Genomic DNA, 27646 nt, shown 5'->3' with positions numbered 1-27646 from the left:
AATCTATTTATCATACAAATAAATGACAAGTCTGATTGAATATTATAAACTAATAATGAGTATAAAACTACTGTGTGATGTAACTATTACAGTATAGTATAATATAGTAAATAATTTCTTTTTATTTAGAAAGAGTAGTCACAACGTCAAAAGAACATGTGACAGCCTCTTGTGAAAGAAGCTGTGGTTCAGGGCAAAAACTGTGTTTGCAGTGCAATTTCCTATGTCAGTTGTAAAGTATGAGATTTTTGGTACTAGTGTATATCTAACTACAGGTGAACAGCTAACTACAGAAATAATTTATCAGTTGATGTGTTTGCCCCCTCATTACATTTTATGATTTGTTTATTTGGATTACATTGACATTCATAACGTCAAATGGCTGAAACACCAAACGGCATTACCTTGAACACAAAAGGCCAAACTAAAATTGCCAATGAGACTGTGGTGCAGCAGGAACTGGTGTTTTCCCCTTTCCCAGCTGTAATGTGATCTTGGACTTGGTATGTATAATAGGCATGGGGTGTGGGAGGTGCAGGGGGCTTGTCCCACTGCACAGAGCATCAGCCGAGTTTTTAGGCAATTTGAGTTTCGGCCTTTTGTGTTCGGGTTAATGCTGTTTGGCATTTCTGCCATTTGATGTTATGAATGTAATCTGTTTATTCAGATAGTATTGTTATAGATTGCATAACAATGTAAATGTAACATTGACCAAAAAAGGATTTCCATTATATGGAAATGTTTTTCTTTCATCCCCACCTTCCAAAGCAAAATTTCTTCCATGGGTTACTCACATAGTAGGTCTTCATCACATGCTTAACTGCAAACATGTATTGCTATGGTTTCTTCTTCCTCAGCCTACACAATCTGCTGCTGTAGATAATATAGTGGTATAGCTTTGAAATGGTGGAAAGCTTTCAATACATTCACAACCATTTCCATCGATAAAGAAAATGTAATAACAAAGAACATAGAAGTAGAAAATATGTGAAACAGCTGATTGGTGATGCTGTCCTCAAGAGAATACCATTACAGTATGTTTAGTAGGGACAAAATGCAGAATTGGCATCTCCTCAGCAGGTCATATCTACTCGAATGTTTTATTTGCTGAAGTGGAGAAACTGCAAAGCTTGCATTACAGAAGCAATACTGGCTTTCAACTATAAAGTTTAAGTAGTAATATTTTAGAATTACTACTGAATGACTCACTGATTGACTTATAAATAATTCAAATCGACAAACTGTAAGGCTGTTACTACAACAGTGTTGCCTACTTACATTTATGTCATTCTTTGCTATCTTAATGTAGTCATAAATTACATTTACTGAAGGACTCCGGCTGTGCCTTCTCTACTTTTGCCACACACTGCAAAAGCTGGGGCAGCTGCCGATGCTAGAAGTTGTCACAGCAGTGACAGTATTGTTCACCCTCCTGGGAATGCTAGTGAGCTCTGACAGTTCATCTGCTATGTCTTTCCAGATATCCATTTGATGGAAAGATCTGCCAGCCACTGCTTCACGCCTGTTCTTATACGTTTGGCAGTATGGGTGAAGGAAGAGCATAGTCTCCTTCACAGGCCAGTCTGGAGCTCTGCCCTGAGCTTTCACAGAAAAGCTCATGTTACCTTGACCAGAGTCTACTGAAAAATGATGCCTACAGTCTGAAAGTGAGACATCTAGGGTTTGTACCACACTCTGTGTCATGCAACTGTAAGCAGCTCAGGAAACTGACAGACTGCTCTAGCAAGTGCTTAGTGCATACAAGTTCATGCAGAGGCAGCACAAATGCATGAACTTGATCATGAAATCATTCATTCATGATAGTACAAGCTTGCCAATGCCATTGGCTGCACTTCTATGTATGAATGCTAAAGAGATTCAGAGACCTGTGTGCCTCCAAGCTTCATTTAAATAAGAACTTTGTAAAGTTAATAAAACTTGTTGAACCTTTGTGAGCTTTACCATTTTGTGTGCCACTAATAACCGTGATTCTGCAAAGCCTAATGGAAAGCCATAGTTAAAGCACACCTTAGCATACATGCACTGCAGTCACAGTCACATTCTTTCCCCCTCCCCTCCCTCACAACTTAGCTTGCCTGCACTGCAATCACATGCCACATTCTGTCCCCCTCCCTCACATCTTAGCATACCTGCACTGCAATCACATGCCCCATTCTCTCCTCCTCCCCTCACTCACTCCTTAGCATACCTGAAGTCCAATCACAGACATTCTCTCCCCCTCCCCTCACTCACATCTTAGCATACTTGCACTGCAATCACAGCCACACACACCCCCATACACACATGTACCTTAGCTTACTTGCACTGTAATCACACACCTCTTGCAGTCTCTTACGCATGTCACATTACAATTCAGTATTCCATGACTCTGAAATAACCTAGGCATGCAGAGACAGCAGACAGATAGGGTCTGTATTAGAAGACCGAAGACGCATTCTTTCGAATGCATCTTGGTCGAACTGGAAAGGCTGAAAATGCAAAATAGTGAAGCGGCTCTTAAGAGAATTCTTTCCCTGGGAAAGAATTCACTTGGCCACTTTGGTACTTTGCCGTTTTCGGCACTGTAGTGCGGTATCAGAGTTGGTATATTTACGTAGGGGATGTGTGGGGGTGCAGCCCCACATGGGGGGGTGAGGGGCACAGCCCCCCACTTAATGTATTGTTTGAAATTCAGTTTTATTTATTTATTTTTTTGTTGGAACAGCGATTTTTTTCCCTTGGAAAAAAATCGCTGTTCTGACACTTCGACATTGTAAGTTTTCGCTTACATAGGGTCGATCAATCACCGTTAGCTTTTTTAAGCATTCGGTGATTTAATATAGACCCGACAGATAGACACACACAATACAAATCCACACAAAAAGGAGAACTATACATGTAGAAAAAAATGTTATGATATTGTTTAAGGACAGCATTCATACTGAATTGTGTGACATAGCTGCAGAAAAGTGTAGCTTTCTGATTTATTATACTTAGTGCAGGGTTACAGTAGTAATACTCAATTTACTATTTGTAGCGGATATGTCACAGCATCAGGGAGCAAAACAAGGACGGATAATGTAATTTCTGAGAACTGTTTGCTCATGGATGGACTTAAAACATATGGAAAACATCTATTTGGAAAGGGGAGGCCCAAAGAAGCCAAACTGAGCTAAGGTATGGAACTAAGCATTAGCTAAAATAAATAACATATGGGGAAAAATTGTGCATTACAGAGTGTTGGAAGAGACCTAATGACACAGTGTCCTGCGTCAGGAGTAAGGCAAGGGAGAACTCAATTAGATATACTATCACTAGTGACGGGGCATCCACTGTCCAAAATTTAACACCTTCCACAAATTGTGACACATACCCCTCTCAACACCAACCTCCAAAAGCAGTAGGAGTATTTTCTGTCAGTATGAAGAGATAACAATGATGCAGAGGAGGAAGAGGATGGCATTAGTTTTATTCAAGGTGGCATAGATACTGGCTAGTTGGCATGCCATCATGCCCGTACAGCAGTTACAGAAGGTCAGTGCTGCTGCATAGTATGTGTTAATATGGCATTTATTCCTTAATATAATAAATGACAGTATATAAATTTGAAATGTTTCTCCATCACATTCTTTAACATTATCAACAGTATCAGTACTACAACAACAACAAACAGCATATGGGGCCTATAGAATTCATTATTTTCCAACTGTAGTAATACTTTTAAAGATTTTAACAGCCAGTGAATAGCACTTATTATTTGTTCACAGGTACAGCAGCGAATCAGACATCAGTGATTTGCTGTGCTGCATCACAGCTGGCTGATGCTGACATCTTAGATGGGTATTGACAATGATTCCATTGCTCTCATACTCATGTCACAGCCTGATGACAGTGGTAAAATGTTGCTACGTGTACTGACAGAAACCACTCCCCCAGGTAAATACTTCTGTCATTATTGATACAGTCATCAACACAATGCATCATGAGAATGCCAATACCAGGACAGGGTGAATCCCCATGCAGCTCAACAACTTCTTGTAGTTATGCTGAGCCTCTGAAAAAAGGTATGATAATGGCAGAATTTCAATTACCCACTGTGCAGCCTTGACATGTGGGTGTGAGGCAAAAACACCAATCATATTTGGCTCCAGACAGAACTAAGGCCTTGTCCATACAGCAAGAGATGGCTACAGTGCGACATGGTATATGTAAGGAAAGTCATCAGTACATGGACTTATGAGTGGCACACTGCTGACAGTTTTTTATTTGCCCCAGGGTGAGTCTGCATGCTTGGTGGCCAAATAGGCTGTGCACCTTAAGTGCCACAAGGAACTACTGCATCCACTGATGTGAAATCCCAAAAAAAAGACAGGCACATCATCAGACTTCTATATCATGTGTCAGGTCCTCTCAGTCAAGGACCAGGTCATGCACCACAGCCTGGTATAGCAGCTCAGCATCAAGCTCAAATAGAAGGAGGAGCTCCAAGTCTATGTTATCATCACAACATTGTCATTAGAGGATATTATGTATGACAAAATATAAATGTGATATTCATTCACAATTCCACAAATTATGACACATACCTTTTCCAACACAAACACCCAAAAATGTTATGAGAAAATACAAGCAACAAAATGGAAAAAATAAAACTACCCAGTTGTACAACAGCTGTGATGAAGAATGAAAACATTTGTACTTATATGTGTGGTAAAGAAAAAAAATGTGAAAAAATTGTCACAACAAAAACAAAGGTGAAACATTCCTAAATACAAAAGTTGTTTGCAATAAGAACTAGATGGTGTCTCAAATGAAGAAACATCTTAACAGGCAGTGATTTTTGAGTTGAATGCAAACATTGTTAATGAAAATGCAGTTACATCTAACGTTCAGTTTTGGAAGAAACAAGAAGGCCTTTGAGAGTAGATGAAAGTAAGAATAAGGTATAGGACAAAAAGGGTGACACACTAAGGGCCATAGGCCACTGGGATGAAAACAGAGATGGAGAATGTGGGACCATAAACTGATGGACAAACATAAGCATGTCTGAGATCTCAGTGAGAAAACAAATGAATTTCAGTGCACACAAAATATCAGTTTTATATCTAGTATGCAAGAAAATAAAAATATGCACAGGCAGCAGCTGTAAGAATGGTAATAATTAAAAAAGAAACAAACCTAACAGTGGTCTAAGCAGTCACTCATCACTTTGGAGACATTATGAAATTATAATGGCACACATTTGACTGAACACAACATAGCTAGGTAGCTATGGAGATGACATTAATAGCAAAAGAACTGTACCATTTCATGAACAGTTGCACCAAAACAGCATTTAAATACACCAGCACAATCTCAGTGCAGTGTTTACTAGGTATTTTTGACAAAAATCTTATCACCCATGTATATCACACACTGGTAATATTTACAAAGCACAGCCACAAATTAACTGCCAAATAACCATGATGGCACAGCTTGCAATGTAAGCTCTGCATACTGTTTTTAAAATGTTGACTGTGTTATTATTGTGTGACCAGATGACAGTGTAACATATCTGAAAGTATGTGCACCTCTGAACATAGCAGGGACTGGGATCATATGTGAAAAGCAGTGGCATATGACTACAGTATAAGGCATTTGCTGGTGTGTACATCCTTCAGAACAGATGTTAAACCAAGGCTTGTTCTACCAGTGCCAGTATGTCCAGATGGATGTAAAAGAACCAGTGGCATTACTTGTAACAAGGAAAGGGATTTCCTCAGTGTTATGGTCAACAGCCTTTTTCCTATAAGTCTGTTGCAAGCAGTTTCTGGGCTTTGTTTGGTTAAGTATCAACACAGTGGCTGCCTTCTCAGATTCATTGTCTGTATTACCAATCATAAGTAATGTGCGTAAAACGTAAGATGTGTGCTTTATAAACACAGTTTGCTTTGTTCCTGTTTGCCATAAAGAGTTATTTACACCTTCCCCTACAGATACTTATATATATGCACTCAAGCTTGCTCAGTCTTCACTGTAATGCAGAATCATAATATTCCCAAATTTATGCCCCATTTATGGCTGAGTCTTGGAAGATAATGCCTGATAATTTTCAGTACAGCTATGGCCATTGTATTAATGGGAAAACAGATGGGAAGTGGAACAAAATTGGTCAATATAACACCGTTAGAAAGTGAAACATATCTAAGAAGGACAGGACATTCACTAGAGCTGTGTAAGTAATTAGTATATCACAACACCCCCCTCCCCCATTTCATTGAAGGAACAGTACTTGGATTGACTGCAGTGGGGTCCTTATTCTCCAGTTGGGGTCTAAACATCATCATCATCATCAGCCCCCTTTTTCCCATTTTTCTACATGGGGTCGGGGTATCGTGTTAACTGTCGCCAACTCTCTCGATTCAGTGCCACACTCCTGCCTTCTTCAACACTCATGCCTGACTGTTGCAGATCTTCATTCACACAATACATCCACCTCTTTGCTCGATGTCCTCGCTTCCTCTTACCTTATTCCTGCCTGTCCCAAATCTTCCTCACCAAATTGTCATCTGCCTTTCTACACATGTACCCAAACCGCCATAATTTGATCTCTTTGATCTTTTCTGCAATTGGAGCTACATTGGCTTCTGCTCTTATGTCCTCATTTCTTCATCTGTCCTACAGTGTGCATCCTATCACCGTTCTCAGGCACTTCATTTCCATCACCTCTAGCTTCTTCAACTGTTCTGCTTTTACTGCCCAGGTTTCTGTACCATACAGTAGTACTGGTTGCACCACTGTCTTGTACACCTTACTTTTCAGTGTCTTTGGCATTTTTCTGTCATAGACTACACCTGAAACTCTATGCCAGTTAGCTGCAGCCCCTCTGATTCTAGCTTTGACATCTTCATTCAGACTACCCTTCTCCTCAACTACTCCTCCCAGATATTTTAAGCCTTTAAGCTGTTCCACTATCTTCCCTTCTATCTCAATTCTCAGCTTTTTCTGATTTCCCCAATTTGCTGCCATTATCACTATCTTATCTGTGCTTAGTTTCATCCCATGTGCTTTCAGATTTGCATTCCATTCTCCTATCCTTTGCTGACGTTCTATCTCAGAGTCTGCCTGTACTGCCACATTGTCTGCATACAGCAGCTTTGTTGATCTATCCCCTCCAACCTGTTTGCTAATGTAGTCCATCACCAGTATGAACAGCAGTAGGCTCAGAGCTGAACCCTGATATACACCCACACCCACTGGGAACCCCTCTAGAGTATAAACATTAATGAATAATTACATGATTGACTAAGGGACAAGCTGGTTATCTTTGATAATGCAGGTGGGGGGAGAGAGAAAACAAAACTAAGAACGTAAAGAAACAAGTCATAATCTCTGTATACCATTAAGAAAATAAATGTTTTGCTTTATTTTTTACCAGATCGCAGTCTCCCATTTAACATTTGACATGCTGACCCATGTGATAAAGCTGGATGGACCAGTGCCAACACAGGATATTACTGCATCCCTCCTCGACTTTATTCACTCCAAAGGCTGGAAAGTTTTCAATGTGGTTTCTAGTTCTGATGCCTTGTATAAGCAAGTGGCAGATGCTTTACGATTCACAAGCAAAGGAGGTATATGTGTGGAGAAATACATTCTGCTATGTACAACACAAAACAGAGCCATAACAGTGGCAATTACAGAGTTAATGGGAAAGAAGCACATAACCAATATTACAATCGTCTTAGGCAATGCTGGGCTGATATATTCTGTGCTAGATAAAAGGGAAGAATTGAATGTTTATGGCTTGCAGTTTGTGTTCTGCTGCCTCTGGAAAGATGAATTAGAAGGAATGCTGGATATGAAGAGTTACCTGAAGACATGGAAACGCAGAGATGATATTTTTATTGTATTTAAAAATCGCATGATCCTAAATGTTGATGATTTCCTTGATAGTTTTTCAAAGGCTCGAGCAGAAAACTCAAGCATAGGTCATCCTAGTGCATGTGATACATATGAAGAATTTATCTACTGTTATTTACCAGACAAAAGTGACCTAGATTACAGCAGAATTCGTCTTGAGCTTATACTTTTTGAAGAACCGGCTTCTCAAATGCTCGTGTGGCTAGAAAGAATTATCAGTGTTATGGAGCACTGGAATGGAAGTACAGGTAGCACCACTGGGGATACTCTCTACAGCTTTTTTCAGGTAAATGTTTCTACATTGTGCTCTTTGTCTTTTACTCTGTATAAAATACTGCTATATCAATAACACATAAATACAATACAAGATTCCTTAACATGTTATATACAGAGAAGTGTGTGCGTGTGACTACCCTTAGCATTAAAAATGTAATGTGTTGCAAGGCAGTATATGTTGCAATAGCCACATTTCTATGAATGGTACTGACGTTGTCTATACCTGACAAGAGATTTATAGTATTATAGTACTATATCAGTGTTCATCATTATGATCATTACACAGTTATGCATATCCTATAATGCAAATCACCTCTGTAAAGAAAATAAATCAGTCAGTTCAGTTTTTGAGAATTAGTAGCAATCTTGGAGTTTATCAGTCTCACTGTTAATGTTAAAATTTACCAAAGCCCTAAAGTCATCTGGATAGTAATCTTATAACGGACTTAGTTCCACAGTTTAACCTTTCCTGGCTATTGTTGTACTGTCCTTCAAGAAGCATGAGTGCTGTAATCCCATGCTGTTATTCACTCCTGTTAGTCAATTGCCATTTAATGTCAATTGCTATGTAATCTGAGTATGTTTCACTGAATTGTATGTATTAAATGTCTGTTTCATCAATTTTTGTGTATGTTAAGCAATGGAGTTGCACAAATGGGTAGATAATGGAATATGTTGTTACCTACACTGTTTTCTGATCCTGTACAATTTGAGGGGTCTGGGGTGTACAGTGGAGGTGTTAGAGTACAGTGAAAGATTGGGACTGCCGAAATTCTTACACTTTAATTGGGCAACAATGCAGGTAAAGAATGTTCCCTTTACATACACTATTGCATGTTGTCAGAATTAGTTTGTATATAAAGATGAGGGTAAGAAGGCTTTAGGTTTCACCTATTGCTGCTAAAAAAAAGAAGTTATGCACTTACCATAAAGTTCCATGTTTGTTGTCCATCTTGCCTTCATTCTTACTGGTTGGGCTTGGAACTGATCCTCGGTTCCAACTCAGCCGCATCCTAAAGCTCAGAGTCTTCCACTTGGCTTGTGGCTGAACATCCTATCCCATGATGCACTGGCGTGCTACCTCAGATCTTGTTTGCCGATACTTAAAGTAAGTATCAACTTGTACAGCATTACAGGACATTGCACAGAGAGAGAGAGAGAGAGAAGGTCAGAAAACTTCCTTGGTAAAAGGAAATAAATTCTTCTCGGTCCTCCAGAAATTCTAGGCTGGGGGAAGGAGGGTGGGATGTAAGAATGAAGGCAAGATGGACAACAAACATGGAACGTTATGGTAGGTACATAACTTCTTTATGTTATGTTGTCCTATCTTGCTTTCATTCTTACTGGTTGGGACAGCGTCCCTAGCACCATATAGCCTGGGCAGCTCATGGGAGTATATTTTTCAGGACAGTGGAACCAAAAGAGGCCCTGTCCCTGGAGGCCATGTCTACCTTGTAATGAGTAACGAAGGTGTGAGGTTTGGCCCACGTAGCCACACCACAAATATATCTAGTGGTAGTCTAGCCTGAAATGCAGATGAAGTTGCAATCACCCTTGTGGAGTGACCTTTGACTCTAAAGGGGAGACGTCTATTGTTAGTAGTGTATATAAATGTGATACAATTTGAAAGCCATCTCAAAATCGTGACCTTTGAATAAAGACCACCTTTTTTATCCTCTGAAAAGGAGATGAACAGCTGATTAGACTTCCTGAAGATTTTAGTTCTGTGTAAATAGAAACAAAGTTGTCTATGTATGCCCAACTGATGGAGTGCATATTCTGCCTTCTTGCCATGACTGGAGAAAAAAATTGTAACCTCAATAAATTGATTAAGATTAGCTTCCAAGCATAATTTCGGTAAGAAAGATGGATTAGTTCACAGAGACACCCTGTCCTTATGGAAAATCATATAAGGAGGTTTGATTGATGAAGCTCAGAGACTCTTCTGGCAGATGTGATAGCAATCAGTAAAATTGTTTTCCATGATAAAAATTTGATGTCACATGTTGATGCAGGCTCAAACGGAGGAAGGATCAGGTGAGAGAGTACAAAATTTAGGTCCCAAGGTGGATGAGGGTCCTTGAAGGGAGGTCTTAATAAGCAGGTGGCCTTCAGAAATGCTCTGCATAATCTGTGGGACATCAAATTCGCGGTTACATCACCTGCATGAAAACTGGAAATTGCAGCCAATTGAACCCTGATAGTAGCTGCAGCAGAAGCTTTATGAAACAATTCTGCCAGGAAATCCAAAATAGAGCTAATAGGCGCAGAAAAAGGGTCAATATTTCTTTCTGAATCCAATAAGAGAATCTCCTCCATTTACTGAGATATAATTTTCTGGTAGAGGACTTATATGAGGAAAGAAGTATGTGCTTTACTGATGGTGTGAGAGTAGGAAGCCTGACTATATTTGGAACTGGAGCAGCCAAGCTGTCAACTTGAGGGTCTGGAGGGAGGGGTGGTGCGTTCCCGACAAATGAGTCAGAAGGTCTGGAACTGGGTCCAGAATCTATGGTTCCTTATGAAGATGAGGCCATAGGAAGGGAAACCAGATCTGATGAGGCCAGTCTGAGGCAATGAGAATCAGCCTGCTCCCCAAGGATTTGGCTTTCTGGATAACTCTGGAAATCAGAGAGAAGGGGGAAAAGGCACAAAAAAGTCCCAAGGGCCAATAGTGCACTAGTGCTTACCTTGGTGACTCCCCCAGGGGGGGAACTAGGGCAAAGCAGTTGCTTCATTTGGTGTTTAGGGGGGTGGCAAAGAGGTCGCAACAAGGCTGGCACCATTTTCTGAATATGCTTTCCGCTATCTCTTGCTTTAGGGACCACTCGTGAGACATGAGTATTGGCCTACTGAGTCTGATATCACGTTGGATCTCCCCGGGATACGCATTGCCACTAGAAAGCGTTGAGAAGAAGTTGCCCATTTCCACACTCTGAGTGCCTCTCGACAAAGGGGGTAAGACCTGGTTCCTCTGTTTGTTTATGTACCACACCACCGACATGTTGTCTGTCTGAATTGCAATTGTTCCCAGTGGAAGAGAGCTCTGAAGTGCCTGCAATGCCAAGAGCATGGCTCTCATCTCTAGGACAATGATGTGCAGGTGGGCCTTGTGATCCTGCCAGGTGCCTTGGATGGTCCTCTCCAGATAACCCCCCCCACTCTATCTGGGAGGTGTCTGTGGTCACCATGGCTATAGGCTGCTGAGGAAGAAAGGGACGACCTACTGTCACATGGCTGGAAAGGAGCCACTATCTCAGGTCTCTCTTGCAAGATTCCGTGATTGTGATTTTGTGAGATATGGGTAGTTCTTGTAATGACCATTGGGCAAATAAAAGCCATTGAAGAATTCTCATGTGCATGCGAGCTAAAGGGACTAAAGTTATCACTGCTGCCATGGTTCCCAGGAGTTGAAGAACTGTTTTTGCTTTGACTTTGGTCTTCGACAGGAGATTGAGAATTTGCTGTCTGAGTAACGAAACTCTTTCCTCCAGCAGTCTTGCCATCATGGTGACTGTCTAGGTGTGCTCCTATATAAATGATATGCTGCAATGACAACAAGGCAGACTGTTCTGAATTTATAGTAATCCCCAAGTGTGAACAGAGTTGTAAGGTGGCGTCCCTTGCTTGTTGGAGTAGATGACTGGTGGTGGCAGGTAGGAGCCTGTCGTCTAGGTATGGAAACACTTGGAATCCTAGACGCCTCAAGTTAGTCGTAAACACTGCCATGTATTTGGTGAACACTTTGGGGGCTGTAGTGAGATCAAAGAGCAGAGCTTGAAACTGGTAGTGACTGGCTCCCAGTCAGAAGCGCAGATGGCTACTTGATGGTCTGTCCATTTTTTTGTGGTAGTAAGCATCTTGGAGGTCTATAGAGCACATCCAATTGTCTTTCCCTAAAAGGCTAAAAGGGGGAGAATTGACTGCAGTGTCACCATCCAGAACTTGGTCTTCTTTACAGATTAGTTTAATTTGCTGAAATCCAGGATGGGACTCCAGCCCCCTGTTCTTTTTGGCACTAAAAAGAATCTTAGGTAAGTTTTGGATCCTATCTGGTCTGCAGGGACTCTTTGGATGACTCTTTTGTCTAGCAACTTTTGAATCTCTACAGTTGCTTGATTCCTTTGACTGGGTGGAATGTCTGGGATGTTTTTCAAGGTTGGGATGGGGAGAGAAAAGGGTATGCAGTAACCTCTGGATATTATGCTTTGTACCCATCGGTCTCCTGTAATTTCTCGCCAGGCTTCCAGGTGCAAAGACAAATGAACCCCGACTGCCTCCAGAGGTGGGCAGGTGGTCCTCCCTTCAGGAGCGCTGAAAGGGCCTACCACAAAAGGAATTGTGGTCACCCTGGTTCTGCAGACCCCCTCTGCCGCGGGGACAGTGTCTACCATTATTAACTCCCCCTCTGCCCCTAGGGAAGGATTCACCTCGTGCATCTGGAAAATCTCACTGGGATTTTTTAAACTACATTTTTCCCCCACTCGGACCCGTAGGATATAGTCTCGAAGGTAAGGAAAAACGCACTCCAATGGCAGAGAGAGTTTTAGCTTCCTGCTTGCATCTGGTGAGTGTATCTTTGACTTTCAGTCCAAAGAGAGATGAACCATCGAAAGGAGCATTTACAAAGGTAGACTTAAAGGGTTCTGCGAAGTTACACAATCGCATCCAAGAGAACCTCCTCAGGGAAACTCCCGAACCGGCTACTCTACTCGCTCCATCTGCTGCATATGAAATGAGTCTCATGGAGGAGTTCACTACGGAAGACAAGGTGGATAGCTGATAGGCCACCTTATCTGAGATCCCTGCAGCTAATGAACTTTGAAGAGTATCTCCTAGCTCCTTCAGAAGATCTCTCTGTAATTTTGTGAAGTGTGCCAAGTAATTCAGTGATCTGAGAGCAAATGTCGCTGAAGAAAAGATGTGCTTCCCATATCTGTCCATCGCATGAGACTCTTTGTTAGGTGGATGGACAGATGAGGATGTTTTGGGTAGTTCCTAGGATGTTTCGGCTAGTTCCTTCTTGGTGGCTGCTGCCACCACCATAGCATCCACGGGAACACCTTTAGATAGAAAATGTTTGTCATCTGTGGCTGTAATAAATTTGTTAGGCAACCGAGGGACTGGTTCCACTGTGTCTGGGGATTCCCACATCTTCCAACTAACTAGTTCCAAAAGTTCATAGAAAGGCGGAGATACCCAGGAGGCTGAAGGGTGAGATCCGAAGGCTTTCAGGTACACTGTCTACACCTCAGAAGGGTTGATGGACTTCCAGCTGCCTCTCTGCTTAAGGACCTCTAGGATATCTGCAAAGGAGATATCCTCAGAGGATGACTATGTGGACCCCTCCACTTCCTCAAGGTCAGTGTCAGATGTAAGAGACTCATCTGGGGAGTCAATATGCTTCCTCTTGCAAAGCCTCTTCTGGTGGCCCTCTTCAGAAGGATATTCTGGTGAGGTTTCAGATGAGGGAAGTTCACCTGATAGGGTATCCTAAGGCCTAGGATCTCCGCTGGTCTGTGGTTGGGGTGGTGCAGAGACAGAAGCTGGTGCCTTAGGGGGAAGAATGTCAGAACCTTCGTGTAGAGCTGTGTGGGAGGACAGCACATTCCTTATCAGCTCGAAAGCCCCTCTCCCCTGATGCAAGGATCCCTCCCGCTCCAAAGAGGCACAGAAAATCCCCGGAGCCAAGGAAGCCAGCTCTAAAGCTGATGTAGGCACCGAGCTTACCCGTGTCGAGGCACCGGGGGGGGGGGTAAACTCGGACCCACCAAGTGTCGGGCTCAAGTCCCCCTCCCCCTGGACCCAGCCAGAGAGCTTCAGCCCCTAGACATCCCAGACAGCACCAAGGACATCAGAGCAGAAGGAAGTTCCAAAATCCCAAATTTGTTTCTCGGCACAGACAGTTCTATCATGATCGGTTCCAGACATTCCTGCTCTGGCAATCCAGGTTGGCTCAGAGGAGGAATCGTAGCTGATGAAAAAATCATTACTGGCTCGGGGTCCAAATGGGATGGAGCCGACAGAATTTTGGCCAGTGTAGGCAACTCCAGTCGCCTTCGCACCACCCTATCCACGTCATCGTCCAATAAGGTTCTGGAGGACTGAGACGAATGGGTCAGTGAGGTGCCTCTTTGTAATATGGGTGATCTCAATGTCAGGGAGACAGGGGTCATTTCAGGAGACCAGCTCCGAAAATGTTTTTCTATCGGTTCCGAAAACTTAGGAGCCGAGGATGAAGACTTATCAGACCCATGTTCCTTCGGATCTGAGTGAGTAGATTTGGACACTTTTTTGGCAGACTCCGAATGGCCTGAGGATGGAGAAGAAGACGACTTTTTGTTAGATTTCTCAGATTTAGAAGGTGGAGATTTCCTTGAGGTTGGCTGACTTTCCAAAGCTTCTGAGAAAGGCACTTTTAAAAGCCCCTAACAATCAACTTGTTCCTTCTCTTGAGTAAAACTCTGGAGCTGAAGGAGTGACAGATACTGCAAGATTCCTGAAGATGCATGGCACTGTGACAATAAATACAAATCGTGTGCCCATCAGTCAAAGGCATCTTCTGCGAACATTTTTGACACTTCTTAAAACCAGATACTTTAACTTCTTTCTGTTCCTTGGACTTTACTGCAATTATATCTATAAAATAGCACAGCAATAAGAAAAAAACTAATGCTAAAGTTCAACACTCACTAAGAAAGCTAACTACTGCACACCAATAATTATGAAATACTCTATGTATAAATTTAAACACAGCACCCAAAAACCAGAGAAAAGGAGAAAGCACACTCAAGAGAAAAAGCACAAGGGAGGGAAGACTCACTTGCCCTGTAACTTAAAACGGGCTGCCATGTAATTTAAAACAGGCTGGAGTTCCTCTAGGTTAAATGGATACACCCAGTATAAGACACACAGGGAAGGGGGTAGCCCTCTAAATTAAATGGGCGCTGGCCCTCTAACTTAAATGGACCAACAGCTCAGGGAACAACACACTCAAATAACAACATGCAGAAATACAAGTCAACCTGTACTGATAAACACTAAAACAAATGACATTGATATAGGGACAAGGCTTAATGAGAAAATGACGGCCAAAAGGGATTAAAAATAGCAACCAAGCGGTAAATAATAGAGACCGTTAACAATTAGAGTAAGCTATTCACTATCGGATGAATACACTACTAGAAAATTCTAAAAGGAGTAATATTCGATGAAAAAAATGAAGACTTGGCCACAGCCAAAATGGAGACCTCGGACTTGCTTCATGGCAAAGAAGATCTGGGGTAGCACACCAGTGCATCATGGGATAGGGTGTTCAGCCATGAGCAAAGTGAAAGACTCTGAGCTTTAGAATGCAGACAAATCCAAAGCCAACCAGTAAGAATGAAGGCAAGATAAGACAACATAACATCATTTGTATAGGTTTCCTTTTTTGTTCTTTCAGTTAAGTGGAAATCTAATGTAGTTTATGAATGGATTGTAATGAAAGGTCTATTGATAATCTGTGATATATATGTAATATATTGCTTTAAGATTCACAGTTCACAAAACCCTACAGATAAAACTGATACATATATATATATATATATATATATATATATATATATATATATATATATATATATATATATACACACACACACACACACACACACACACACACACACACACACACACACACACACACACACACACACACACACACACACACGTTTATTTATTTTTATTTATTTATTTATTTACATTTGTTGACTGGGTCTGTCCTACTGGACGCAGGTCCATTTTCAGCGGAGGCCCAGGGAGAAAACCTCCACAGTTAAAATAAACAGACAGTAGTTACATTGGATTACATAGCGATTAACAATTTAACATAGAAATTAATTACAAACATATTTACAAATGAAGAACATAGTACATCAGTAGACAACTAGAATCTTTATCTGCGAAGTACATAACAGACATTAACAAATGTAACAATAAGAAGGTCCTGCTGTATAATAAGTACTAGGCTTATGAGCATCTGAGCTTGCTATAATCAAGGTAGTTAGTGGGGTGGAAAGAAAGGTAGTGGTTGGATGGGGTGGGTGATATTAGAGTGGGAGTTGCAAGGGCATAGCCAGCATGTTTTTAGGTGTGCTTTTAGTAAAGTTTTGAAGTGGGTGCATGATGGTACGGAGGTAATTGTGGGTGGGAGGGAGTTCCATAATTTGGCTATGGCGCAAGAGAATAGTGCTTCACCAGCAGAGTTATTGGCTTTAGTGATCTGCAAGTGATTTCTGTTGCTGGATCTTAGTGGTCTGGTGGTGCGATAGGGTTGGAGTAGATTCTGGAGGGATGGGACATTTAGTGGATGGTTTACTAGTTTGTGGGTGAGTAATAGTTGATACCATTGAAGGAGGTGAGGAGTTCAAGCCAGCCCAGTTCAGCAAGTGAGAGACAGTGGTGACTACGGTAGGATGCCCCTGTGGCGAATTTGGCGATTTTGTTGTGGCAGGTCTCTAGCTTGTTTAGATCGCATTGCCTTAGGTTGGTATATATTGGAGAGGCATAAAGTAGGGTGGAGATAAGGTGGGAATTTGCTATTGAAATCTTTGCTGCTTTGGTGAGAAGTTGCTTATTTCTGTATAATGCTCCTAGTTTTTTGTGAACTTTTTTAATGGTCGTGGATATGTGGATGTCAAATTTTAGTTTATTGTCTATTTCCACTCCTTGCAATTTGGTGTGTTCAGTTGGGTATATAGTGGTGTTGTCTTTTGCTGTGATGTTAAAGTGAGAGTTGTTTTGATTATGTTTGGTGGGTTGGAAGATGAGTAGTTTAGTTTTGTTTGGGTTGAGTATTAATTGGGCATCGGATAACCAAGTTTCAACAGAGGAAAAGGCTTCCTGTGTGACTTTTTGCAGTTTGGGTAGGGACTGGGCTGAGCAGATGATGGTTGAGTCATCTGCGTATTGTATGAGTGTGCCATGTTTGGTGGCAGAGGCTAGATTATTGGTGAAAACAGAGAAGAGTAGGGGTCCAAGGATGGATCCTTGGGGAACCCCTATGGAGATAGGTAGTTGGGGAGATATGTCATTCTGCCATACAACGGATTGTTGGCGGTCAGACAGGTAACTCTGAAACCAGTTGGTGACTGATTGAGAGAAGGATAGGTTATTGAGGACAGAGATGAGTTGTTTGTGTGGGACCATATCAAATGCTTTAGATAGGTCTAGGAAAGTAGCAGAGGAGAGATAGCCATTGTTTTTATGCTGAAGGATAGTGTTAGTAAAGGAGAGTAAGGCAGTGGCGGTGCTATGGTTTGGTTGGAAACCATGCTGAGTATTGGAAAGGAGGTTGTTAGTAAGGAGGTAGTCTGAGTCTCTCTAGTATTTTGGAGAATGGAGAGAGAATAGCTATGGGGCGGTAACTGGTTAGTTCTGTGGAGGAGCCGCCTTTGTGGAGGGGAATTATATGCGATACTTTCCACAGTGGGGGAAGGTAACTTTCTAACAGAGATTGGTTAATCAAGATGGATACAGGGTAGGCCAGAGCATCAGCTGCGATTTGTAAGTATTCATTTGGGAGGTTGTCTGCTGCTAATTTGGTGGGCTTAAGTTTAGTTCAGAGTTTTTTTATGTTGGAGGTAGGTACAGGAGAAAAAGAGAAGGCAGTGGGGAGATTACTAGTTGAAGGTGTGGGTTGGAGGGGAGGGGGGTTGTGTTGTTTAGCTAGTGATAGTATGGTTTGTGTGAAGTGTGTGTTGAATGAGGTAGCAATATTTTTGCAGGAGTGAGGGATGTTAGGAGGAGGGGTACTGACTTTACCTGGGTGAAGGATGGAGTTTATGGAGGACCAGAATTGTTTGGGGCTGTGTTGGGAGGAGTCTAGGGCAGACTGGTAGTATTGGAATTTGTCCTGTTTTATTAGATTTTTAACTCTATTGCATAGTTCTAGGAATTTCTGTCTAGTTGAGGGGGTTTTGGTTTTGTGCCAGTGCTCCCAGGCTTTATCCCTGTTTTTCATTTCTGACTTAGTAGTTTTCTGTAGCCATGGGGAGGGTTGTGCTTTCATTCTGGAAAGTCTTATGGGGGCATGGTAATTAAGGATGCTCACAAAGGTAGTATTAAAAAATTCAACTGCGTCATCAAGACTGAGGTACTTTAGGAGATGCCAGTTACATTCTTTGAGGGATGAGATGAATGTGAGTGGGTTAAAGTTTAGTTTTTTACGTATTTGACGGTAGATGACAGGTTTAGCTTGTTATAGGTATTTTTTTGAGTAGGAATGCTGGGGAGTGATCACTGAGGCTATCTGATAAGCAGCCTGTTATATATGACTGGGGGCTCTTACTGACTAGTATCCAATCCAGGGTAGTGTGCTTGCTGGAGTTTTTATTTATCCTGGTTGGCGACTGGACTAGTTGGGTGAGGCCATGAAGGTTTTTATGATGGGTTGGATTGTTGCCATAACAGGATTGCCAGTCAATATTGAAATAAAGTTTCCCTAATAAACAAACATTCAAAAACTGAGAAAACTAATAACCTCATGCATATCAAAACTAGCCCCTAAGCAGCAAGTCTGACCGCATTTGTGAAAAATCTGTTCCGCAATGTATGTGTTCAGAGACCACTCGTGAGGCATCAGAATAGCCATGCTGAGCCTGTCGGCTATTACGTTGGATTTCCCTGGAATGTGCATTGCGACCAGAAAGCATTGGGAAGACACTGCCCACTCCCACACTCGAAGGGCTTCTCTGTAAAGGGGATAAGATTTGGTCCCTCCTTGTTTGTTTATGTACCACACCACTGACATATTGTCCGAGTGACTCTCAATCGTCCCTAGAGGGAGAAAGCTGTAAAGTGCTTGCAATGCCAGAAGCACTGCTCTCATCTCCAAGATGTTAATATGCAAATGAGAATCGTGTTCCTGACACGTGCCTTGGACTGTTCTCCCTAGACAATGACCCCCCCCCACCCTATCTGGGAGGCAACCGTGGTTACAGTGACAACAGGGAACAAATGGTCTGCCTGTATTTAGATGTCTGGACTGAGTCCACCAACGAAGATCCTGTTTGCACAATTCTGTTATCAGGATGGGGTGAGAATGAGGTAGATGCTGCAGTGACCATTGGGCAAAAAGTAAACACTGCAGAACCCTCATGTGCAGTTTGACTAATGGGACTAATGTTATTGTAGAGGCCATCGTCCCTAACAACTTGAGCACCATCTTTGCTTTTGCTTTCCTTAGAGGAAGTATGTTCAAAACTTGTTCCCTGAGGTTCTGAATTCTTTCTACGGGAAGGTAAGCCCTCACTGAGACGGTATTTATTTCGGCGCCAATAAAATTCACATGCTGAGAGGGTGATAATGCAGATTTTTGCCAGTTTATTGTAATCCCTAAGTGCAAGCAAGTTGAAATGGTAGTGTCCCCTGTAACAGTAGACGCCTGGTGGTGGCAGTCAGTAGCCTGTCATCCAGGTACGGAAACACTTGGAATCCCCGACGTCCCAAGTGAGTCATTATCACTGCCATGCATTTGGTGAACACCCTGGGGGCTTTGGTGAGACCAAAGGGCAGGACGCGAAACTGGTAATGACTGGCCCCCAGCTGGAAGCATAAGTGACTCCTTGAAGCTCTGTCCATTTTGATATGGTAGTACACATCTTGGGGGTCTGTGGAACACATCCAAACGTCTTTCCCTAACAAAGGGAGTATCGACTGTAAGGTGACCATTTGGAACTTGGACATCTGTACAGATTCGTTCAATTTGCTGAGATCCAAGATGGGTCTTAAGTCCCTTGTTCTTTTTGGCACCAAAAAGAATCTTGAGTAAGTCCCTAATCCTACTTGGTCTGCGGGGATGGGTTGGATGACTCACTTTACGAGCAACTTTTGAATTTCTAGAGTTGCTGAATCCCTGTGATTGGGTGGAACATCTGGGATTTGTCTGATCTGAGGAGGTGGAGAAAGGAAGGAAATATGGTAACCTCTGGTAATTATCCTTAATACCCACTTGTCTTGAGTGATATCATGCCAGGCTTCTGGGTATAAGGATATACGACCCCCGACTGGCTCCAGAGATGCACAGTAGGGCCTCCTTTCAGGAGCGCTGATAGGGACGACCATGAAAGGAGTCGCGGTCTCCCTGGTTCTGCAAGCCTCCCCTGCCTCTAAGGCGGCATCTACCGTTATTTACTCTTCCTCTGCCTCTGGAGAGGGTACCACTTTGTGCACCCTGAAAAAACCTCTGCGACTTCTTGAACCACATTTTACTGCCCTTTGGGATAGGGTCTAGAAGGAACGGAAAAACGGACTCCCACGGCAGACAGGGTTTTTTCTTCCTGTTCGCACCTGGTGAGTGTGTCCTTTACCTTGGTTCCAAACAATGAGGATCCATCAAAGGGAGCATTGGTAAATGTAGACTTAGAGTCCTCTGCAAAGTTACACAAGCACACCCAGGAGTGTCTTCTAAGAGAAACTCCTGATCCTGCTGCCCCACTCATTCCATCAGCTGCGTAAGATATCAGCCTCATAGAGGAGTTTACAGTATAATTTAAGGTAGATGGCGCAGTGGTGCAGCGGTAGCGTTGTCGCCTCACAGCAAGAGGTTCTCTGGTTCGATTCTCGGCTGGGGTGCCTTCTGTGTGGAGTCTGCATGTCCTCCCTGCGTTCGTGTGGGTTTTCTCCGGGTGCTCCGGTTTCCTCCCACATTACAAAGGCATGCATTTGGAGCCTTTCTCCCAGGGCCTCCGCTGAAAATTGGCTTCGTTCCAAGTCAGACTTTCCTGGTTAACAAATGTTAAATAATTAAAAAAAAATAAAATAGACATCTGTGCATTAACCTCCTAAGATACCACTTCAGATATGTTACCTTGCAGAGTCTCTCCCAGTTTTTTAGGAGATCTCTCTGGAGCCTTGTGATATGTGACAGGTAGTTCAGCGATCTAAGTGTAAAAGCCGCTGAAGAAAAGACACTCTTCCCGTACCTATCCATCGTTTGAGACTCCTTCGGTGGATGGACAGTGAAGGAAGTTTCAGCAAGTTCCTTTTTGGTGGTTGCTGCCACCAGCATGGCATCTACTGGAATGCCCTTAGTAAGAAAGTCTTTGTCCTGAGGTGCTGACAAAAATTTATTAGATCTTCTAGGAACCGGTTCCACAGAATCAGGAGATTCCCATACCTTTCGACTCACTAGAGCCAGTAGCTCGTCAAAAGGTGGAGACACCCAAGAGGCGGAGGGTTGAGACCCAAAAGCCTTCAGGTACACTGACTCCTCATCAGAAGGGGACGTGGTGGGCCAGCTGCCTCTCTGTTTCAGGATCTCAAGGATATCTCAGAATAAGATATCAGAGGATGACTTGGGGGACCCTTCTGACTCCTCATGGTCAATGTCTGATGTGATGGATTCATCAGGGGAGTCAACATGTTTCCTCTTACAAGTTTTCTTGTGAGGTGGCTCCTCAGAAGGGTACTCTGGGGAGACCTCAGAAGACTGGGGACCACTCATGGAGGCTTTCTGAGGCTGCAAGTCTCTGCTGTGTTGGGAGAGACAGAGGGAGCTAAGACTGACGTTGGCGCTTTTGGGGGAAGAGTGTCGGTACCTCTGGTTGAAACTGAAGACCTGGACTGCACACTCCTCATCACCTCGAAGGCCGATCCTCCCGGCTCCCAGGATGCCCCCCCCCCACTCCGTAGATGTAGAGGCAGTCCTCGGTGCCCAGGAGATGGGCTCTGAAGCAGATGTGGGGTCCAAACTCACCAGAGCTGAAGCACCGAGAGGTAGGCTCGGAACTGAAGAAGTTTGGTTCCAAGCATCCCCCTCAGGCCCGACCAGAAAACTGAGGACCCTAGACCCCACAGACGGCACCGAAGGGGCTAGAGCAGATATCAGAACCGAGAGACCAACTGAGGTAGCTGGAATCGACCTTTCCACAACCCGAGGAACTGACATCTCTGGCAACAAAGCGCCAGAGTGGCTCAGAGGAGGAACATCGAAAGGGTGTACGGGCACATTAGGCTCCTGAGCCGACTGGGACGGAGCCGAAAGTAAATTTGCCAGCGCCGACATCTGAAGCAGTCTGCACACCACTCTCAACATCCTCATCAGAAAGGCTCCTAGAGGACCTGGAGAATAGAGTGGGGGACCTAGATAGCTGAAAGATAGGCGACCTAAGAGTCGGGGAGACCAGTCAGAGTTCAGCTGACCGGCTCCGAAACACAGGCTCAGTTATCGGCTCCAAAACTGCTGGAGCTGAAACTGATGGGTCTGCAATAGAAACCTCCGTCAGCACCGAGGTCAGTGGAGCCGACGAGGATGTAGTCAATTTGGCAATTTTATCCTGCGGCTCAGACGACACAGAATTAGTGGGAAACAGCCTTTTTTGTAGATTTGGCTTTGTCTTTCTTGGAGGATGAAGACTTGGAACTGGAGGATGAAGAAGCCAACTCTTCCTCAAAAGAATGCTTTAATAGTCCTTTCAAGATAAGTTTGTTCTTCCTCTCTTGAAGAACACGGGGACTAAAGGCATGACAGAACAAGCAAGACTCTTGGAGGTGAATAGCACCCAAGCAGTACACACACAAATTGTGCCCATCCGTTAAAGACATTTTCTGGGCACATTTTGTACATTGTTTTGAAGCCCGAAGGCTTGTGATCCTTAGTATCCTTAGACATAAGTGCAATACACAACTAAAGATAATAATAAACAAGAACTCCCTCCAACGGTTAGTCCCGGTACAGCAAAGACAAACAGGCAGACATAGGACTAGGTCCTCTAACTTAAACAGGCCTAGCCCTAAGAGGTAAAGATAGAAATAACCAGAGGACTAGGTCCTCTAACTTAAACGTGCCTAGCCCTGGGAGAAACACAAACAACAGAACCAAAGACTAGGCCCTTTAACTAAAAAGGGCCTAGCCCTAGGTGAAAGAGAAAACAAGAACAAAAACACAATTAGCACAGCAAGCAAAAGCGATGCAGGGATACAAGAAGGTCAACGGAAGGACGGCCAACCAAAGCACAAACAGAACAAATGGTAAACAATGCAGCTAAATGTCTAAGACAGACACAGAATGTGATACAACACTAAACTAGAGAATACAATTATTCTTAGTCAGCAAAACTAGAAAGAAAAAGTATTGAAAGTTTCACTTAGACACGGCCAAGAAGAAGCACGTCTGAGCTCAATAAGTGGCAAACGAGATCTGAGTTTCTTTAGCAGTGCATTAAGGGATACCTCCTAGCCACGAGCCAACCAGAAGTTTTTGAGCTGGAGAATGGCCGAGTCGGCACTGAGGTTCGGCTCCAATCCCAAGTGTAAGAATGAAGGCGAGATAGGACTACAGAACATCCCTTGTTACACTCACTCCATAACCTGCCATCTACTCTGAGGTGACTTGTGTCTTGGTTTTCATGCTATTAAAGGCCCAATCTTGTTTGACCTCAAATTTCTTCAAAAAACCAGTGGCTCTTCAAAGGTATGTACTAAGGACCTAAATCTACACCAACAAATAAACAAGATCTCAGTAGAGAGAGAGAGAGATTTCCTATGTCAATGTACTTCCAGCTTGAGAAATAAGTTCCCACTACAGGTCAAGCAGAATATTACTTTGTCTACCTTTAAGATGAGTGGATCACCAGACACAAATTCATGCTGGAGATATGTATGGCCTTGCTCAGTTTGGGAAGTGAGCATTTTTAAATCCTTATGAATGGTGGCAGGAACTTTGAAGAGGATCTACTTAAAGGTGTATATCACTAGTTATCTTACGATGTGAGAGTGTTCAATCTCGCTGTTTGTTCTTACACATGGGTTCGGAGCCGATCCTCGGCTCCGAGTCGGCCGCATAGCAAAGCTCTGCATCTTAGAGAAGCTCGAGACCAGGCTATATCCCACAATCCTCCCTGCCATTACTCAGATCTAGTTTGCCGCTGCAACGGATCACATCGACGAGAGCTCGGACCAGAGAGAATTTTGTTATATTCAGATAAGATTCTTATCTTTCTAGTTTAAAAAGTTCTTATAGTTCTTGAAAAGTTAGTTCTTGATTAGTGCTAGTGTGTGTGTGTGTGTTATTGTAATTAATCCTGTCACGTTTTTATAGGTCCCCTTTTGTGGCCTACCTCTTCTTACCCACTTATAGCAATACTTATATATACATATATAAATATTTACTTTATAGTTATTAATTATTATAGCTAGTGTCTTAAAATTTTTCATAGTAGAGTGTCTTACTACCGGTTATGTCAGAAAAAGCCAAATCCGGCTTTAAAAGATGTCAGTGTGGACAGAAAATGTCCATCACTGACAACCACACTTCCTGCGTCTACTGTCTTGGCCCTCTCCACCTGCAAGAGAATTGCTCTATATGCCATTCCTTCAGCGGGAGGGTCATGACAGATAGACGCAGGAAACTTATAGATAGGGGACTACTTAAGCCTGCCTTCCAGGAGGCTTTGGAGAAATCGGACCAGGCTTCTAAGTCCTCGAAGGGGTTGAAGATGTTGGAGCCCATGTCATCGGCTCCGAGTTCATCTTCGAAGGTTCGTTCGCCGGTTCCACAGACTTCGGGGCCGAGCGTCGAACGCTTGTCTTTCACTGAGCCCCAGGTCTTGGAACCGGTGTCGGAGCTACCGCCAACGTCTATTCTTCGGTTGGTGCCATCTTCGGCCCCTTCGACCCGATCTTCCAGACCGTTATCCGATACAGATGTGGATCGTGTCGTGCAGAAACTTATGGAGAACACGGCCCTTTCCAAGTTGATTGCAGTTTCCTCCCAATTGGTGTCGAAACTAGAAGGCCTCCCTTTATCTCCAACAGGTCCTCCTTCGAGACCAATCCAGTCTTTGGAGCCAGGAGAGGATGAGCCGATGATAGTGGAGCCCTCAGTGCCGAAACTGTCCATTGCATGATCGACACCATTGACTTCGACTCCTTCGGAACCTGTAGGTGAGTCGCGGAGCTAACGATCTCTCCTCGGTTCCGGGACCGAGAGTCGTACCGACCTTTCGGTGCCAACTGTCCCTCTCGGGCCTCGGCGCAGATTGGCTTGGCTCCGTCCTTGGGGTCGAGGCCCATGGCCCCCGTGTCTGGGATGCTTCCATGTTCTTCGGAACCGGAGGAGTCCTCGGCCCGGGGTTCAGGGGTTTTTGACCTTATGAGGAAGGTTTTGTCTGCACAGACAACCACTTCATTGGAGGCGTCTTCTCCCTCCCCTAAGGGGCCGCTCTCTGTTTTTGCCCCCATGACCCATCCAAAGCGTAGAGCACCATTGCCTCAGCCACCCCCAGAGGGTGCCCCCTGTTCCTCGGAGGCCTCACCGGAAGCCCCCTCCGATGAGGTTCCGAGGAAAAGACTGTACAAGAGGAGGCACTTGGATTCCCCGCAGGAATCTCTAACATCTGACACTGACTTGGATGAGGCAGAGGGGTCCCCAAAATCCCCCTCTGAGGATGTCTCATTTGTGGACATCTTGGAGATCTTAAAACAGAGGGGTGATTGGCAGTCCCTAACCCCCACTGAGGATGAGTCGGTGTTGCTGAAGGCTTTTGGTGCTCAACTTCTACCTCCTGGGTTACTCCGCCCTTCGATGAGTTAATGGATTTAATTGCTCGAAGGGCGTGGGAGACACTGGACACAGTGGAACTGGTCCCTCGAAAACTGAGCAAATTTATCACCGCCCCCCAGGACAAGGTTTATCTCACCAAGGGAGTCCCGGTCGACGCTATGGTGGTGGCGGCAGCCACTAAAAAGGAGATGTCTGAGTCTTCCTCTTCTGTGCATCCTCCTAATAAGGATTCTAGGACTATGGACAGATATGGGAAGTGCGTTTTTAGTTCAGTGACTTTTTCCATGCGTTCGCTAAACTATTTGACACATTTTACATGTCTGCAGAGGGATCTCATCAAGGAGCTGGGAGATACCCTCCAGGGTAACACAGATGCTGCTGTTTCAGATAAGGTAACAGCACAGCTTAACACCCTTACCTCCATAGTGAACTCATCCATGAGGCTCATCTCGTATGCGGCTGAAGGATCGAGTAGAGCTGCAGCTTCAGCGATTGCTCTATGAAGACAATCCTGGATGCGGCTGTGCTCATTTGCGGAAGCCTTCAAGTCTTCCTTCGCCAATGCCCCCTTTGATGGTGCCACTCTCTTTGGGCCCAATGTGAAGGAGACACTAACTCGGTGTGAGCAAGAAGGAAAGACTCTGTCTGCTGTCGGAGTCCGTTTTTCCGCTCCAACTAGACCGTACCCCAAAGGGCAATGAGGTGGAAAAATGTGGTTCCGTAAAACTCAGGGATCTTTCCAGGCCACACAGAGTGACCCCCCCCAGAGGCAGAGGGGGTAGAAATGGAAGACGTCGCCCCGGCGGCAGAGGGGGTCCGCAGAACCAAGGCGACAGGGATCCTGTCCCTGGTAAGCCTTTCCAGCACTCCTGAACGGGGGCCCGACTGTCCTGCTCTGGAGGCTGTTGGGGGTCGCTTGGCTTTATACCCACAGGCCTGGCTAACTCTCACCTCGGACTCTTGGGTAAAAAGCATTGTAACCAGAGGATACAAAATCCCCTTCATATCAACTCCACCCCAACAAAGAAGGTTTCTAGATGTGCCACCCCATCTGCGAGGCCCAGCAGCAATAGAAATTTCAAAGCTGCTCGAAAAAAGAGTCATCCAGCCAGTCCCGGCGGACCAAAGAGGATCCGGAACTTACTCAAGGTTCTTTTTAGTTCCAAAAAAGACAGGGGACTGGAGACCGATTTTGGATCTCAGCAATCTCAACACCTTCGTGAAGAAGGAAAAGTTCCGGATGGTCATGCTTCAATCGATCCTTCCATTTTTACAGAAGGACGACTGGATGTGCTCGATAGATCTCAAGGACGCGTACTACCACATCAAAATGGCCAGACCATCCAGAGATCACCTGCGCTTCCGGCTGAGAGCCAGTCACTTTCAATTTCGAGCCCTGACCTTTGGGCTCACCTCAGCCCCCAGGGTATTCACCAAATGCATGGCAGTGGTAGCGTCTCACTTGAGACGTCTAGGATTCCGGGTGTTTCCCTATCTGGACGACTGGCTCCTCACTGCCACCACCGAGCGTCGCCTCATACAAGCCAGAGACTACACAGTCAACCTTTGTTCCCCTGGACGACTGGCTCCTCACTGCCACCACCGAGTGTCGCCTCATACAAGCCAGAGACTACACAGTCAACCTTTGTTCCCACCTAGGGATTTCCATAAACTTCGAAAAATCTGCCTTACTGCCCTCACAGCATATTTTGTTCATCAGAGCAGACCTAGATACACGTTTAACACTGGTAAAGCTCCCTCCAATAAAGGCTTCATCCCTCAAGGAACAGGTTCTTCTTCTACTGCAAAGCAGGAAAGCCCCGGCCAAACTAGTGTTGAAGGTTTTGGGACTCATGGCAGCGTCCCTGATTGCAGTCCCTATGGGGAGATTGCACATGAGGCTCCTCCAATGGCTGCTGTTCA

At 44.0% G+C, this 27646-nt stretch overlaps 1 protein-coding gene across 2 annotated transcripts in view; it reads left to right on the top strand.

Annotated features, from left to right (window-relative positions):
* The window catches only part of LOC122798561, a 1002482-nt gene that overhangs the window by 628163 nt on the left and 346673 nt on the right, over positions 1 to 27646 (top strand). For both annotated transcript variants that reach the window (XM_044067615.1, XM_044067614.1), the window contains exon 4: positions 7418 to 8188. In XM_044067615.1, the coding sequence (XP_043923550.1) occupies positions 7418 to 8188 (771 nt within the window). The remainder of the gene's footprint in view (positions 1 to 7417; positions 8189 to 27646) is intronic.

This window comes from Protopterus annectens, chromosome 3.part1 (genome assembly GCF_019279795.1).
Source record: "Protopterus annectens isolate FY-2018-M chromosome 3.part1, PAN1.0, whole genome shotgun sequence".
Classification (NCBI taxonomy): domain Eukaryota; kingdom Metazoa; phylum Chordata; order Ceratodontiformes; family Protopteridae; genus Protopterus; species Protopterus annectens.
Note: the sequence above shows the minus strand (reverse complement) of the source record. Positions and strands in the feature narration are given on the sequence as shown.